General features: G+C 38.9%; 1 protein-coding gene across 1 annotated transcript in view; it reads right to left on the reverse strand.

Moving 5' to 3' along the window:
- The window catches only part of LOC126479936 (exosome complex exonuclease RRP44), a 148,386-nt gene extending 146,153 nt beyond the window's left edge, over positions 1–2,233 (reverse strand). Inside the window, exons 1-2 of the mRNA XM_050103826.1 lie at positions 2,057–2,233; positions 1,559–1,729 (exon numbers count right to left, since the gene is read on the reverse strand). Coding sequence (XP_049959783.1) covers positions 1,559–1,729; positions 2,057–2,125 — 240 coding nt within the window. The 5' untranslated portion in view covers positions 2,126–2,233. The remainder of the gene's footprint in view (positions 1–1,558; positions 1,730–2,056) is intronic.
- Positions 2,234–16,285: the final 14,052 nt, after the last annotated feature.

The raw sequence follows: 16,285 nt of genomic DNA on the forward strand, positions 1-16,285 counted from the left end.
ACTCTGGACATTAATGTTACCAAGTTTGGTACTCGTGAGGTAATTAGTTTCCATGTTATAATGTGTTAAATACAGAAAGTTTAATTATAGCCACCTCGTATCAAAAGTTTTTGATATGTTTGAATGTAATTCTGTTTCAATTTGCTTGGAGGATAATTTTGATCTTGATGCGTTAAAAAGAGAAAAATCTAAAAATGAAGACACTGAGAAACAATGTGGAAAATTAACAGGGTCACTCTTGTATGCTACATTAGGTTCCAGACTACGCATTTGTGTGGCAGTAAATATTCTAAGTAGGTAACAGTTATGTGCAAGTTTGGACTTATGGAATACTTTAAAATGTGTATTGCATTATATTAGGGGAACCCTAAAACTGAATCTGTTATATGCTAGGGATGAAAATTGTACCACTCTGATTGGGCTAGTGACAGAGTAGATAGAAATTCCACAGGTGGTTATCTTTTCAACGTTTTAAAGTGTCTCTGTCATCAACAGAATCAGAATTTGTAGACTACAGTGTGCCAAACATGAAGCTTGTAGGCTCAGCAATTTATACTACAGTGTTTTTGGCAGTCAAAGAGCTTCTGTACTTATGAAGATGATATGCTAGTAACAAGCCTTTGCAAGAACACGTAGTTCCCTCATGAACTTAAGTGCGTAAATGTCAAAATTTTATTTTTTAGGGAGAAAGTTTTACTAAGAAAGTATTGTTCAAGCACAAATTAAAAACATGTTGATGTTGTGATGAAACCACTAGGAAAATAAAATCTGAAATATTTTGAGGCTTGCTAGGACTTATTTATATCAGGTAATTTAGTTTTTGTAACACCAATAATTACTGTCAAGGGAAGGTGTTGGTGGTACAATGACAATTCTGCTTTAAGGTATCTTCTTTTGGCTTATGTTAATTTACATTCTCAGACGCCTTTTGCTTTTATTTTAGTCTCTGTGTGTGCATTACAGTCACCTGCCATTAAGCTGTAAGCTATTCCATATTTAAATAAGTTAAGTATAGACAGACTTATTATCAAGCTACATTTTCTACTTTTACATCTATACTCTGCAAAGCACCATGAGGTGCAATGGCACTAATCACCTTGCTGTTGAATGTCCCAAATCCCCCAAAATACATCTAACCCCCTTTGTTGTATGCCTGCAGCTTTTTGTCTTACAACTGGGAAGTGGAAGATGGTGAATGGTTGCCACTGCTCACACTACATCATTCAACAAATGACGGCAACTTCTTTCACAATACATAGGTAATGACATTTAAAAAAAAATTCAGGCATTTGCCAAACTGTAGTAACATGTAGGAAAGCATTATACTGCTACACAATTAACGACGGTAAGTTGTTGCTCTACATGATATAAGAGTTGTGCTTCTCTAATCACATTCAAATAGGCATCCTAGAAGACGAACCACTCAATCTTCATCTAAAGATGACACGTCCAGTACTTCAGCATCATGTGTGTGTTACATCTTTATGTTTCTATTTAATGTGTATGTAACTAACGAAACATATGTAATGTACATGATAAATGCATATGAACAATTTACCTGGTTTAATATGACACATGTGTCAAGCACAAGGTAATGTGGGTATTGGAATCTTGACGATTTCGATACGGGACTTGAACTCAGTCTTTTCTCATCTTGTGACTGGTAACAAGTACTGCACACTTCTGACCCACAAACTATATCATTTCGAAGATAATGTTCTCGAACAACCTGAAATTTTTTCACATACAATTATTCATAATATGATTCTGTGTAAGTTTCTTAATTGAGCTAACGACACTTAAATGATGTGTTATTAACACGAGAACTTCGAGGATGTTTTTTCTTGCATTTCAAGCAAAACTAAGTTATAAAGCCAGCTATCATTTTTGACATTTTGCGAAACAGGTATCTGAGAGAAATAATCTGAACACCTGGTGCCACGATAATACAAGTGAACAACTAAAAAGGTCTTACGAACATCAGTTAAATGACTAAATAAACTTTAAAGTAATTGTATTCAGAACGGAAATTATAATTTTCATATACATTTAGCACCTTAACAATATTTCCAGCTTTAGTTTTTCGTAGAAACACTTTCTGTCTAACTTTAGAGCCCTGTACCATTTTCTACTATGCGATACACAAAAAAAACAACAACCCCACAACACACACGCTCAAAGCAAACACGGCGTCTATTACACTGTAAACACGAAGTATAAACACTGTATGTCAAAGTAATTAGCAACGTTTTTGGCTGTGCTCTATCTTTCGTAACATCCTTGGTTCTTGGACTGTCTCTCGCCAGTAAATCCACAGTCTAAAGGCCCGTCCACACGCAACGATCTGTCTGCGCAAATGTGTGCGCACATCACATCTGTACAGACAGATCGTTGCGTGTGGACAAGAGTTTTGCACCAACCTGAGGTGTGTGCAAACCTGGAAGTTGGAGTTGGAGGTTTGAGCGAAACCTCTCAAATCTGTGGGTTCAAACCACATCTGCGCAGACAAGTTGGAGCGTGTGGACAGCAAATCGCCCCAAATCTGGTGCGAAACAGCTGTTTGCTCAGTCTAATGTTTGTATTTGTGCGCACAGGGCATTAAAATGGCTGATACTCGTCGGTGTTCTCGAGAGTTTGTAAGTGAATTCATTGAAATATATATAAACCACCCATGTTTGTGGAAGATTAAAAGTAAAGAATGTAGTGACGGAGACAAAAAAAAAGCAGCATACAATGCTGTAATTGAAAAATTGCCGGCAGTTGACGCCTCGGCAAACAGAGAAACAGTAATAAAAAAATTCGTTGCGAACTCTGTCTAGAATTCAGAGTGGAGTTTTGCATCCTGTAACAATAGTTTGTAACAGGTTGCTTCTACACAGTAGCGAACTGAAAATGCCTACTCAGAAACAAAGTAAACCATAGCTCATTGGTCATGTAGGTATATAATCTCTAATAATATAGGCCTACTGTGTTTCAAACACGTCTACAACATCAAAAATATTATCTGTAACTTGGCAGACTTAATTTACTTGACTTGCCTTCATGAACTCATTCTACAGGACAGCGTAAATAGCTTCACATGTGTTGGGTATTATTTCACTCAACGTTTGTTTCGATATTGCAGTTGAAAATTCCAAATCCTTGTAGCTCCTTCCTGTTGTTAGAAATCTTAACGTTACTGCCAGCATTCCTGAGGAGAAATTGCCATTCTCATGAAGTATTTTTTCTCATAATATGAGGGGTTACAAGCTTTAAGAGATAATTATAAGTTTCGACATTCATCCGCAAATAATTTCGACAGTCGTTAGGTTCGCCCTGCAACTCTCGCAGTAAATTTACGTGAGAAAACTGCTTTCGCTTTAGCAGCCACTGTCTACACCATTTTTACCGCTTTCTCTGTTTCCTGCGGTTGGTCTGAATGTTTTTTGCAACACAAGTTGCGAACACAGACCACAACAAAACTTCCTCCATTTCTATATTTCAAAATAACTGAATTAAATTTTTGACGTTTACGGAGAGCGTAGTCGCTTGCCACTGATATTTCTTTTCTACACCGACAGATGGCGGGCGAGTAGTAGATTGGGGTTTTGTGTCGTGTGAACACACCACATTTGCAGCGATCTTTTGCATGTAGAGACATCTGCGCCGATGTCTTGCGCAGACAGATTGTTGTGTGTGGACTGGGCTTAACATCACAGTCACCACACATCATCTCAATTTGTTGCCTACTGCGCCGGCATCGCGTCAAGCGGTCAGTAAGTAAAACTACTCAAACAATTTCCTTTACTTCACATCTATGGTCACAAATTTTTATGTCATCAGACTATAATATCGCCACTTGAGCGCAAATCAATTACTCTCTCTTCACTTTTTCCTTTGTAACAATGAAACTTTTGTCGTGCTCTATTTCACTTCCTTTTATAACTGCAGTGCCTCTTACACCTTATAAGACAACTAAAGACTTCACTGATTGTCCCCCCATTTATTTTAAATAAAGATGGAGCCGTGTGTAGGTAGTGAACTATGTACCACTGAAAGTAAATCGAAAAATAAAGTGTGCAAAATGCGTTAATTTTGCTATATATTGTGATGATAAGTGTATTTCATGCTTCATTGTATCAAAAGTTACTGAAAATATTGAGGAAGAACGAAACAGCAAAGCGAATTACTCGTGTGATCCAAGCACATCTTCACATGAGTACAACTCGGAACAATGCTCCTGCGAAAAGAGAACAAACAAAGGTATGATGTGTTTTAATTGTAAGACTATTTATCATATCAGAATGTCAAAGCTATCTAAGTCAGAAAATCTGTTTCTGCTCGAAATGTGAAAGCAAAGAATTAGGCCTAAAGCCAAATGAATACAGATCCACTACCGAAATTATTTCAGTGCTACTTCAGGAAATGTCTCACTTAAAACAAAAAGTAATACTGCATTTAGTGCATTCGAAGAACTCAATAACGGTAAAACTCAAAGAACATCGCATGAAAACGAAAATGTTTGTGCAAATCTTTGCAAAAAGTGTTCCAAAATGACAAAGAATGGTGTCGTATGCGTGTGCTGCAAAAGCACATTTCATTATCGATGTGCCAAATTAGACCCCTCACTAAAAAATAATGTACTTTACGTACAAGTGTGGAAGTGGGAATTATGCTACTCAATAAGAACAACAGTCCAGATGTCTCAGAGTCTTCTAATATAAACATCGCAAATAGGTGCTCGCTAGTCACACAAGTGAAAAACAGTTCTAAAGATTAAAGTGAAGAAACCCGTGCTAAGGTAAATAACAGCTCTGAAGATAATCAGTCCGATCAACATGCTGCTACTTCCCAACACCATCAGCCACAATCTCAAAGCTCCAAGGAAGATAAATCAAGAAGAAAACTGATGCTTATTGCCGACAGCCATTGGCGCGGAATAGCTTCTCATATACTAAATGAGGCATCTACAAGGATTGCTGCTACAGGACTCATGAAACCAGGTGCAGGTTTAACTGAATTGAGGAAACATGCAAACTCGGTAGAAGTCGGTAAGTTATCCACAAATGATTACGTTGTGCTAATTGGAGGAGCGAACGATATCTTTAATAAAGAAACATCAAACGTCTGTCAGGAACTAAAGGAATGTTTGAGTCACTTAACTCATACTAATGTTGTTGTTCTCAACATCCTGCATCATCATGATCTACCTCAATGGTTAAGACTGGTGATAATCCGAGGTGTAATAATTTACCAAACAGTGCGAGTTTATGGGGAGATGCTAAGCTATCGAAGTTTAGCTACGAACCAAGCTCTACACATTCAATATTGAAACAATATGTATCTGAAAATGTTAAGCATAATACTTGTGAAGACAAAAAAGTAACAGTAAATTTACTATATCAAAATATAAGAGGTTTAAAAAAAATTAATGTATTTCACATCTGTTTAGATGAGCTGCAGTCTACAAATCCTGTTGATATTATTTATATTTCTGAACATCATTTAAGTATAAAATTGAAATACTTAATATGAAAGGGTATACCTTAGCTTCAAAGTATTGTAGAAAAGAGATGGAGAAAGGAGTTGTCACTTATAATTATAAAAACATTGACATGCTGTAGTGATCAGCATTTCGAAGCATGTGCCACACAAGTAGAAACACACAAAAGAAAAATAATTATAGTCACAATATACCTGGCTCCAACTGGTATTTTCCAGCTATTCATTAAACAGCTTTATGCAGTATTAAATTTCTTAACTTCTAAAAATAATGAACTCATACTAAGTGGAGATTTTAATTTAAATTTTCTGGAAGATAGTCACTCAAGATCCATACTAGAGTCCCTTCCACTTCTTATAATCTCATTCCTAAGTACAGTTTCCAACCAGGATTATGGGTACCAGCAGCACTGCTATTGATAACATTTTCATGGATACTACCAAACTAGCAAATCATAGTATAAATCCAATATTTACTGGCCTTTCAGGTCATGATGCCCAGTTGCTTACATTTAATATAGTTTGGTCTGATTCGACTAATAACAGGAAATGGAAAACTATACAAATAATAAATGAAACAGGAATTGAAGGTATAAAAAACTGTTTGAGGAATACAGACCCAGGATAAATGAAAAATATAACTGTTTGTCTAATACAGTCATAGGTCACATCAAAATTTTCTGCCCAATGAAAGTAATCAAAGCAAATAGATAAAATGTTTCAAAACCTTCGATTACAAATGGAATAAAAGTATCTTCCAAAACAAAAAGAAGACTGTACTTAAGGTCAAGGGAAAACGATACTTTACAGAGCTAAATCACATTACAAATTATATTGTAAAATTCTAAACAAAGTAATCAGAACCTCAGAATGTATTTATTTTCAAGAAAAAATAAATGCCTCTAATAACAAGATAAAAATATATGGAACATAGAAAAAGTGTAACAGGAAAAACTAATCAGACAAATGAGGAAATTATGTTAAATGTAAACATTGACTTGATTAGAGATACCTCCAAAATTGCAGACACTTTCAACATCTTTTTCCTTTCACTAGCAGACAACTTAGGTTTGCATAGTTCCTCAGAAGACAGCTTAAAATATTAAAAACATGCATTTCTGGAGATGTAACTCTTCAGGCTTTCCCGGCGATCTAATGACATCTTGGGTTGTCAGGTGTTCTGCCGGATATCAGCGTCGTACTTGCACGATATTTCGGTCACGTAGATCGAGACCTTCATCAGGTGCGACCTGAGACTGCTCCTCGAGTGGATCTGGTCCAGTATTTATGCCTATGGACTTCCCCCTCCACCAATGGCTGCAGGCGCTTCCTCTGTGGTCCGCGCCCATTCCCTGTGACCTGCTGGAGCGTTGCTGCTCCGTTTTCCGTCCGCTGCGGTTCTAGGTGTTCCCTCTGCGGTCCGCGCCCACCAAACCCGCTCCTGGGGGTTTCATCTACGGTCTGGGGTACCAGGCGTTCCCCCTGCGGTCCGCGCCCGCTCACCACGGCCTGTTGGAGCGTTGCCGCTCCGTTTTTCATCTGCTGCGGCTCTGGATGTTCCCTCTGCGGTCCGCGCCCACCAGTCCCACTTCTGGGTGTTCCATCTTCGGTCTGGTGCTCCTGGCAGTCCGTCAGGGGCTCGTTTACCATCTCCATGTCTCTGGTTCTTCTGTTTGTGTAGTGTTGCAGCTGGCCCCGTTGCTCCTTTAACAATTCCAGAGCCGGATCCCAGGCTCTGCTTAGCTGGTACCCTGTGTCACGATTCATAAGATCGTCAGCCATTTTAATCTCAATCGATTCTCTTATGACACTGTCCCAAAATCTGGGTGTTTGTGCTAGAATCTTGGTATCCTCATACTTCATGGCATGATCTAGCTCTAGACAGTGTTCAGCAATGGCTGACTTAGTCACCTGTCTTAATCTAGTGTGCCTCTGATGTTCTTTGCACCTGATCTCCACAGTTCTTGTCGTCTGGCCAATGTAGGACATGCCACATTGGCAAGGTATATTGTAAATCCCTGGTTTTCGTAACCCCAGGTCGTCTTTGACACTCCCCAGCAGTCCCCCGATCTTGTTGGATGGACAGAAAACACACTTGATATTGTGTTTACGCAGGATGCCCGATAAGATCATCAGACAACTATGGGAAAAAGCGCCAGTGCCACCCAGACTGTATGATCTGCCTAAAATACACAAGGAGGGTGTGCCCCTACGTCCTATTGTCAGTAATATTGGGGCACCTACGTACACAACAGCCTAGTACCTGAAGGGTCTCCTGGCTCCATATGTGGGGAAATGTATTCACCACATCCGCAACTCAGAAGATTTCCTGCAACGCCTCAAGCAACTGCACATCACAGATTCGGACATCATGGTTAGTTTTGATGTGGTATCGCTGTTCACCAGGGTCCCACTGAAGGACTCACTAGAACTGATTGCAGAGAAATTTGATGGTGCGCTGTTGGACCTGTTCAGTCATACACTGACATCCACGTATTTCCTGTACAGAAACCAATATTACGAGCAAACTGAAGGTGTAGCTATGGGCAGCCCACTGTCCCCTGTGGTTGCCAACATGTTTATGGAGAGTTTTGAGGAGAGGGCATTGGAGACAGCCACATTTAAACCCACATGCTTCTTTAGGTATGTGGATGACACCTTCGTGATCTGGCCACATGGGATGGACAGGCTCAATGAGTTTCTTGAACATCTTAACTCATGCCACCCTAATATCAAGTTCACCATGGAACTGGAGAAGAATGGCCAGCTGTCATTTCTGGATGTACTAGTCCAGAGGAAAGCAGATGGATCAATTGGCCACAGTGTGTACCGAAAACCTACACACACTGATTTATATCTGCAGGCCAGCAGTTGTCACCACCCTGCACAGAAGAATGGGGTTCTGAAGACTTTGGTCCACAGAGCATGTGCCCTATCAGACCAAGAGAATCTACCCATAGAGATAGAACGTCTCAAAACAGTTTTCTCCAAGAATGGATACATGGACAGACAAATTGAGAGGGCACTCCGACCAGCCACTATACCACAGGTTCCTGAAGAAGACCAAGATGAAGCAAGGAAGGTGGCATATCTGCCCTATGCTGGCTCTGTTTCTGCCAGAATCAGTAGGATCCTGCGTAAACACAATATCAAGTGTGTTTTCTGTCCATCCAACAAGATCGGGTGACTGCTGGGGAGTGTCAAAGACGACCTGGGGTTACGAAAACCAGGGATTTACAATATACCTTGCCAATGTGGCATGTCCTACATTGGCCAGACGACAAGAACTGTGGAGATCAGGTGCAAAGAACATCAGAGGCACACTAGATTAAGACAGGTGACTAAGTCAGCCATTGCTGAACACTGTCTAGAGCTAGATCATGCCATGAAGTATGAGGATACCAAGATTCTAGCACAAACACCCAGATTTTGGGACAGTGTCATAAGAGAATCGATTGAGATTAAAATGGCTGACGATCTTATGAATCGTGACACAGGGTACCAGCTAAGCAGAGCCTGGGATCCGGCTCTGGAATTGTTAAAGGAGCAACGGGGCCAGCTGCAACACTACACAAACAGAAGAACCAGAGACATGGAGATGGTAAACGAGCCCCTGACGGACTGCCAGGAGCACCAGACCGAAGATGGAACACCCAGAAGTGGGACTGGTGGGCGCGGACCGCAGAGGGAACATCCAGAGCCGCAGCAGATGAAAAACGGAGCAGCAACGCTCCAACAGGCCGTGGTGAGCGGGCGCGGACCGCAGGGGGAACGCCTGGTACCCCAGACCGTAGATGAAACCCCCAGGAGCGGGTTTGGTGGGCGCGGACCGCAGAGGGAACACCTAGAACCGCAGCGGACGGAAAACGGAGCAGCAACGCTCCAGCAGGTCACAGGGAATGGGCGCGGACCACAGAGGAAGCGCCTGCAGCCGTTGGTGGAGGGGGAAGTCCATAGGCATAAATACTGGACCAGATCCACTCGAGGAGCAGTCTCAGGTCGCACCTGATGAAGGTCTCGAGCTACGTGACCGAAATATCGTGCAAGTACGACGCTGATATCCGGCAGAACACCCGACAACCCAAGATGTCATTTCTGGAGAGTTTGACAAAATTCAACTACATCCTACCTCACTGGAAGAGATTTCTAATGTTATTAGCTCTCTTAAAATCAAATGTTCCAGTGGATATGATGAAATAAACACTACCACAATTAAATGTTGCTCCTCAGAACTTTGTGACATACTGGGTTACTTTTGTAATGAATCCCTCCACAGTGGTACTTTTCCAGATGGGCTTAAATATGCTATTGTCAAAACATTACACAAAAAAGGGGACAAATCATCAGTGGAAAACTTCTGTCCCATTTCATTATTGGCAATATTTTCAAAAGTGTTTGAAAGGGTTATGTACAATAGACTTCATAAACAATTAGTGCAGAAAAATATTCTCATTCACAATCTGGTTGGATTTCGGAAAGAATTGTCAACTGATCAAGCTATATTCACTTTTACAGATGATATATTAGAATCAATATATCAAAAGTTATTACCACTTGGAATATTGTGTGATCTGCCTAAAGCTTTTGATTGTGTTAAGCATGATATCCTTATACAAAAGTTACAGTATTATGGGACAACAGGAGTAGCAGGCTCATGATTCTCATCCTATCTTTTTAATAGAAAACCGTGTGTGTCTGTATCAGGCTCACCACATAACAATAGTCATTCAAAATACGAAACCACAGACAAGGGGTGCCCCAGGGCTCCATTATAGGTCCCTTGTTGTTCCTATTATATATTAATGACCTTCCATATGCAGTGTCACAATATGCTAATTTTGTCTTATTTGCAGATGATACAAGTATTGGTATACAAAACAGTACCCATGATCTCACTGAGCAATCAGCTAATGAAATATTTGTAAGTACCAATGGGAATGAGTGGTTCACACCAAATGAATCATCACTGAATTTTGACAAGACCCAGTGCATACAGTTTAGTACCTCACAAAGAATACCTGACCCTATAAGTATAATGTATTCAAACAATGAAATTAAAGCTGTGGACAAGGTAAAATTGTTAGGGCTACAAATTGACAACAACCTAAATTGGAAAACTCACACTCTAGACTTAATGAAACGCCTTAGTACAGTTACATTTGCAGTACGCATGATAGCAGAAATAGGTGATTTAAAAATGAAGAAGTTAGTTTATTTGGTCTACTTCTATTCACTAATGAGTTATGGAATCACCTTTTGCGGAAATTCCTCTCACAAAGAGAACATTTTGAAACTACAGAAACGAGTCATTAGAATTATATCTGGTGTCAGTCCTAGATCATCACGCAGAAACCTCTTTAAGAAACTTTCTATTCTATCTACTACTTCTCAGTACATATACTCATTGATGTCCTTTGTCATTTCCAACATGTCTCTTTTTACACAAAATAGTGCAAAACATGATTACAATACCAGAACCAAAAACTATCTGTGTAAGGAGTATAAAAGCTTAACATTAGTACAAAAAGGAGTCAAATACATGGGTACTCATATATTCAATAACTTACGAGAGTGTATCAAAGGTGTATCAAAGGTCTTGTAAGTGATAAAGATCGGTTTCAGAGTGAATTAAAGAACCCCCAGTTGGCCAACTCCTTCTACTCCATCAATGAATATCTTCACTAGGATTATAGCTCATAACTCTGTCTGTATTAAAGTTGTACACTATCCATGTATCTGAGTAAAAAAAAAAACTTCGATCCTTTCCACATCCCAGAGACTCTCTGCAAGGGATCCATGGAAAACGATAAATGTAATGTAATCATACAATTATCATTGAAGACTATGTGTACACCTACAGTAATCAGTAATGACATCTGATGAACTTGCAATTCAAACATTTTGCAGCTGTACTACTGTACTGCAGTTTGTTTTGAACAGTAGTGCAGCGGACAAGATGACTCTTGTTATGTTTGACGATACAAGAGTTGATTGTGTGTTTAGAATGTTTTTATAAAGCAGGTATGCCTCGTCATATTTTAAGAACACAAAAGGACATGTATGTCAGTAATATTTTTCTTCATGATCTATTTTATTGTTTTAAGTTATAGACAATCTTTTAATTGTATTTGTGTTTTTCCCATATTTTGCTGCAGGTCTGAAGAAGTCATTATAGAGTGAAATTGGTAGTCTGATGACATAAGAATTTGTGACCACAGATGTGAAGTAAAGCAAATTTATTCTATTTTCGGCTCACTGTTCAATTCGCGACTATACCGCAGCTTGTAAAACTGTTGAGTTCGGCGCGCTCGTTAAATCGAAAGCGAATAGTAGTATTTTATTTTGGTTTGTACACTGGTTTTTACAAACGGGAGTATCTGTAGTGCAATAAACTGCAGCAACAACAGGAAGAAGACACCACATCTGTCTTTTTTAGGTTTCCCAAGGACCCTGCGAAGTATATACTACCATGTAACTAAACTATATCATCAGGATTAGCTTGCAAATAACATGTACATTAATTCTTAATGTTTCGGTTTAGGAGCAGAAAATGGCTAGTGATTAGCAGACAAGAAGATCTTATGAAATAAGTCTCTATTTATCTTTACAATAATATTAAGTTTTGTTTGATATACTTAGAACCAAACCAGATCATGAATGCAGACAATAAATAAATCGTGTGGAATGCAGTACCCTCACTGTTTGACACCCCAAATAAGTCACCTCAACTGACGATGAAGAGAAACTGCCACAAAGGTTCGACAATCCGTCTAAATCTGTAAGACAGTCGTATGGCACAGAAGCAGCCACTTCAACTCTCAGTATATCAGTGCCAGATTCATATGAATCGTCAACACAGATCTCCTTTGACGATGAAGTGGTTAAATTAAGTGCAGTTATTCATGTCTGCAAAAGCGTGTGAAGTGTCATAATGGGCATATCCCTAGACTTTGTGCAGAACTATTGCAGTACAAGGAAAGTGCTTATCATTTCAAATACAGACAGCAACAGAAACTGTACCAGAAGGATCAACTGAAGAAGGACAAACAAATTTTGAAGACTATACGATCCCAATATTTAAAAGAAGATACCCTTGACTTGTTGTTAAGCTGGATTAGGATGCCACTGAAGCAGAAAAGTGCTGCAAGGTGGAAAGACGAAAATAAGGCGTTTGCTCTAAATTTATTATATTACAGCACTCAGGCATACACGTTTTGTCAAAACGTTTTATGCTTCCACCACTGCATACATTACAGAGGTATATGCAAGACATGCCAATAAAATATGTGGTAAGTCATAATATATTCCATCTTTTAAAGCAGATGGTACAGCATTTCTCTGATACAGATAAACCAGTGAATATGTCATTAGATAAAATGTCTCTAATTGCAAATTTAACTTATGACAGCACTTCTGACAGTGTTGTTGGCTTTAAGTAATTGGGGATTACAAGCATATTTCTCCCACTATTTGACAGTTGGTTTTCCTAATTATAATTATATAATGTGACAACAAGTGACAATGACGAAAACACAGTAGGCCTACAGAACAATAAATGGGGCGTCGATCCCTTTTGCAAGTAGAGGTATGTGTCTGTACTTCATCTGTGCATTTAATTTTTTTTTATATCAACATGGTAAGCTGCAGTTCTATTCAACTCCACAAGTGTTTCTTAACGAATGTGTCGTAGCTTGCCACTGCATTCATGATTTGTATCCCTAGAAGAGGTAGGTGTAGACAGGACACAACAAACTTTCAATAGGAAACTGAAAAAGAATGTAGGAAAGTCATCGAAAAGGAAGAAAGTTTTGTTGTTAGGCAGCTCTCATGCCAGAGGTGTAGGCCAACTTCCGCAGGAGGAATTAGGACCAGAATACCAGGTCACAATTTTTTTCAAACCAAGTGCTAGTCTGGATCAGGTGACGGAGGATTTAGGTTCACTCTGTAAAGGATTTACCAGGGAAGACACCGTGGTTATTGTGGGAGGGCCAGGAAACAGTATCGACAGAGATCCTGGGTACAGTATAGAGTGTGACCTGGTAAAGATTGCGTCGGCATCGAGACACACCAATGTTGAATTTGTATCTGTCCTGAGACGCCACGACCGGCCGCATTTGAAATCTGCTGTTGGGAGAGTTAATTTGGAGTTGGAACGGCTGCTTGGGTTGGGTGCGTGGGCTCATATTGGTTTGGTTCCTGTTGATTCTCTCAGTAGGTGGGACTATACCAGGCACGGCCTACATCTCAACAGGAAAGGGAAGGGTAAACTGTCTGGGGGAATAGCAGGAAATTTAAGGGGGGGAGGCGCTGCCATGAATGGTAAAATACCAGTGGTTACAGGTGTTGGAGCAGCACCTTTTTTAGGATAGGTAAGACAAAAAGATGTCAAGTTCTACGAGAGGTCAGGATTGAAACAAATCTTCAGTTTAGGAAAGAAATTAAACAGCACAATTCTAGCACATTGGATCACCAATCACAGCTGTCAATTATAAATTTTCACCATCACCAGAAATTTTATCTCTACCAAGTTGTATCTCAGTCCTAGGTAATTGCATTGATGAATTAAAGTCACCCAACCCAGTTGACATAATCTGCCTCTCTGAACACCATGTGACCACTGGTATAGGAACTAGGCCTAAGCACAATGAGAAACTCAGACAGGAGAGTACTGCAAATGTTAGAATAAGGAAAGATTCTCATAAAAGTATAATTAAGAATAATGTAAGTATATTTCATCAAAATATTGGGAGTTTAAAGAATAAAATAGATGAGCTTCTGGTTTATTAAGAAGATTTAGAAGCTGAGGATGAAACAGATATACTATGCCTGTCTGAGAATCACAGTGTTACTGATATGGATATGGTAAATGTAAGTGGATATAAGCTCTCTGCACATGTAATGTGAGAAAATATGGAGAAAGGAGGAGTTGCCATATATGTCAAAAGTTATCATTGTGTAAAAAATATAGAAACAAAAAAGTTTTATGTAGAGAAACATATACAAGCATGTGCCTGTGAGCTTAAATTAAATAAAGGCACATTTGGACTCCTTGTTGTGCTATCTGTCAGACAGGGGAAAGCAAAGTATTATTTGTGGGGACTTCAATGTAGTTTCTCTGAAAGAGGGTAATAGGAAAAATGACCTTGAAGTATTACTTGGTTCTTTCAATTTGACACCCATTATTGATATTCCTACTCGGGTGGTAAAGGATAGCAGCTCACTGATAGATAACTTCTTTATAGACCAAGATAAGTTTAACCAGATAAATGCTCAGCCTGTTGAGAATGGTCTTTCTGATCATGGTGCACAGCTAGTTACAATATATGACATAGCTCCATTCAGCAATACTAAACAGTCTTCCAAAGTAGTACGTTCAGTCAACGATTTAACAATTGCAAATTTCAGGGAAAGCCCACAGCAGTTAGACTGAGATGAGGTGTACCGTGAACATGATGCCAATTTAAAATATAATTTATTTCATGACACTTTTGTAAATGCATTTGTAAACTGCTTCCCCAAGAAAATAGTTAAATATACTCGTAAGAAACAATGTAACAAATCATGGCTTAATAAGGGTATAAAAATATCTTGTAACCGGAAAAGGGAAATGTATCTGACAGCAAGAAAGAGTAGTGACCCAGAAACTATCACACATTGTAAAAACTACTGTACTATATTAAGAAAAGTTATTAAAAAATCCAGAAGTACGTGTATCATGTCTGAAATCAGCAACTCCAATAATAAAATTAAAACAATTTGGAATATTATTAAAAGAGAAACAGGTCAACCAAGAGCACAGGAAGACAGTATTACCGTCAAATTGAATGAAAACTTTATGAACAAAAAGTCAGAAGTTGAAAATATTTTTAATAATCATTTTCTAAATGTTGTGGATATAGTAGGATCCAGTTGTTCATTAGAAGATGCTAGGCTGTTAACGGAAGAGGCCATACCTATGCAATTTGATACAATTGAAATCTCACCCACTTCTCCCTCTAAAATTAGGAAAATAATAAACTTGCTTAAAAGCAAAAACTCACATGGAATTGATGGCATTTCCAGCAAAATACTAAAAGCTTGTTCTCAACAGATAAGTAAGATTCTCATCCACCTGTGTAATAGCTCTCTGGAACAGGGCATTTTCCCTGATAGACTGAAATATGCTATTGTTATACCTTTGCATAAAAAGGGGGATAGATCTGATGTCAACAATTACCGTCCAATCTCCCTTCTAACAGCTTTATCCAAAATTTTTGAGAAAGTAATGTATTCAAGAGTAGCTTCACATATCTGTAAAAATGAAGTACTAACAAAATGTCAGTTTGGTTTTCAGGAAGGTTTTTCAACAGACAATGCCATATATGCTTTCACCAATCAAATTTTGAATGATCTGAATAACCGAGCACCACCCATTTGGATTTTTTGTGATCTCTCAAAGGCTTTTGATTGTGTAAATCATGAAATTCTGCTAGACAAGCTCAAATATTGTGGCATGAGTGGGACAGTGCACAAATGGTTCAATTCGTACCTAACTGGATGAGCGCAGAAAGTTGAAATAAGCAATTCTCATAATATGCAAAGATCAGCACATTCCTCAAACTGGGGAACTATCAAGAATGGGGTTCCACAAGGGTCAGTCTTGGGTCCTTTGTTGTTCTTAATATATATTAATGACTTGCCATTCTATATTCATCAAGAGGCAAAGTTAGTTCTCTTTGCTGATGATACAAGTTTAGTAATCACACCTGGCAAACAAGAATTAACTGATGAAATTGTCAATAATGTCTTTCATAAAATTACTAAG

Source organism: Schistocerca serialis, chromosome 1 (genome assembly GCF_023864345.2).
Source record: "Schistocerca serialis cubense isolate TAMUIC-IGC-003099 chromosome 1, iqSchSeri2.2, whole genome shotgun sequence".
Classification (NCBI taxonomy): Eukaryota; Metazoa; Arthropoda; class Insecta; order Orthoptera; family Acrididae; genus Schistocerca; species Schistocerca serialis.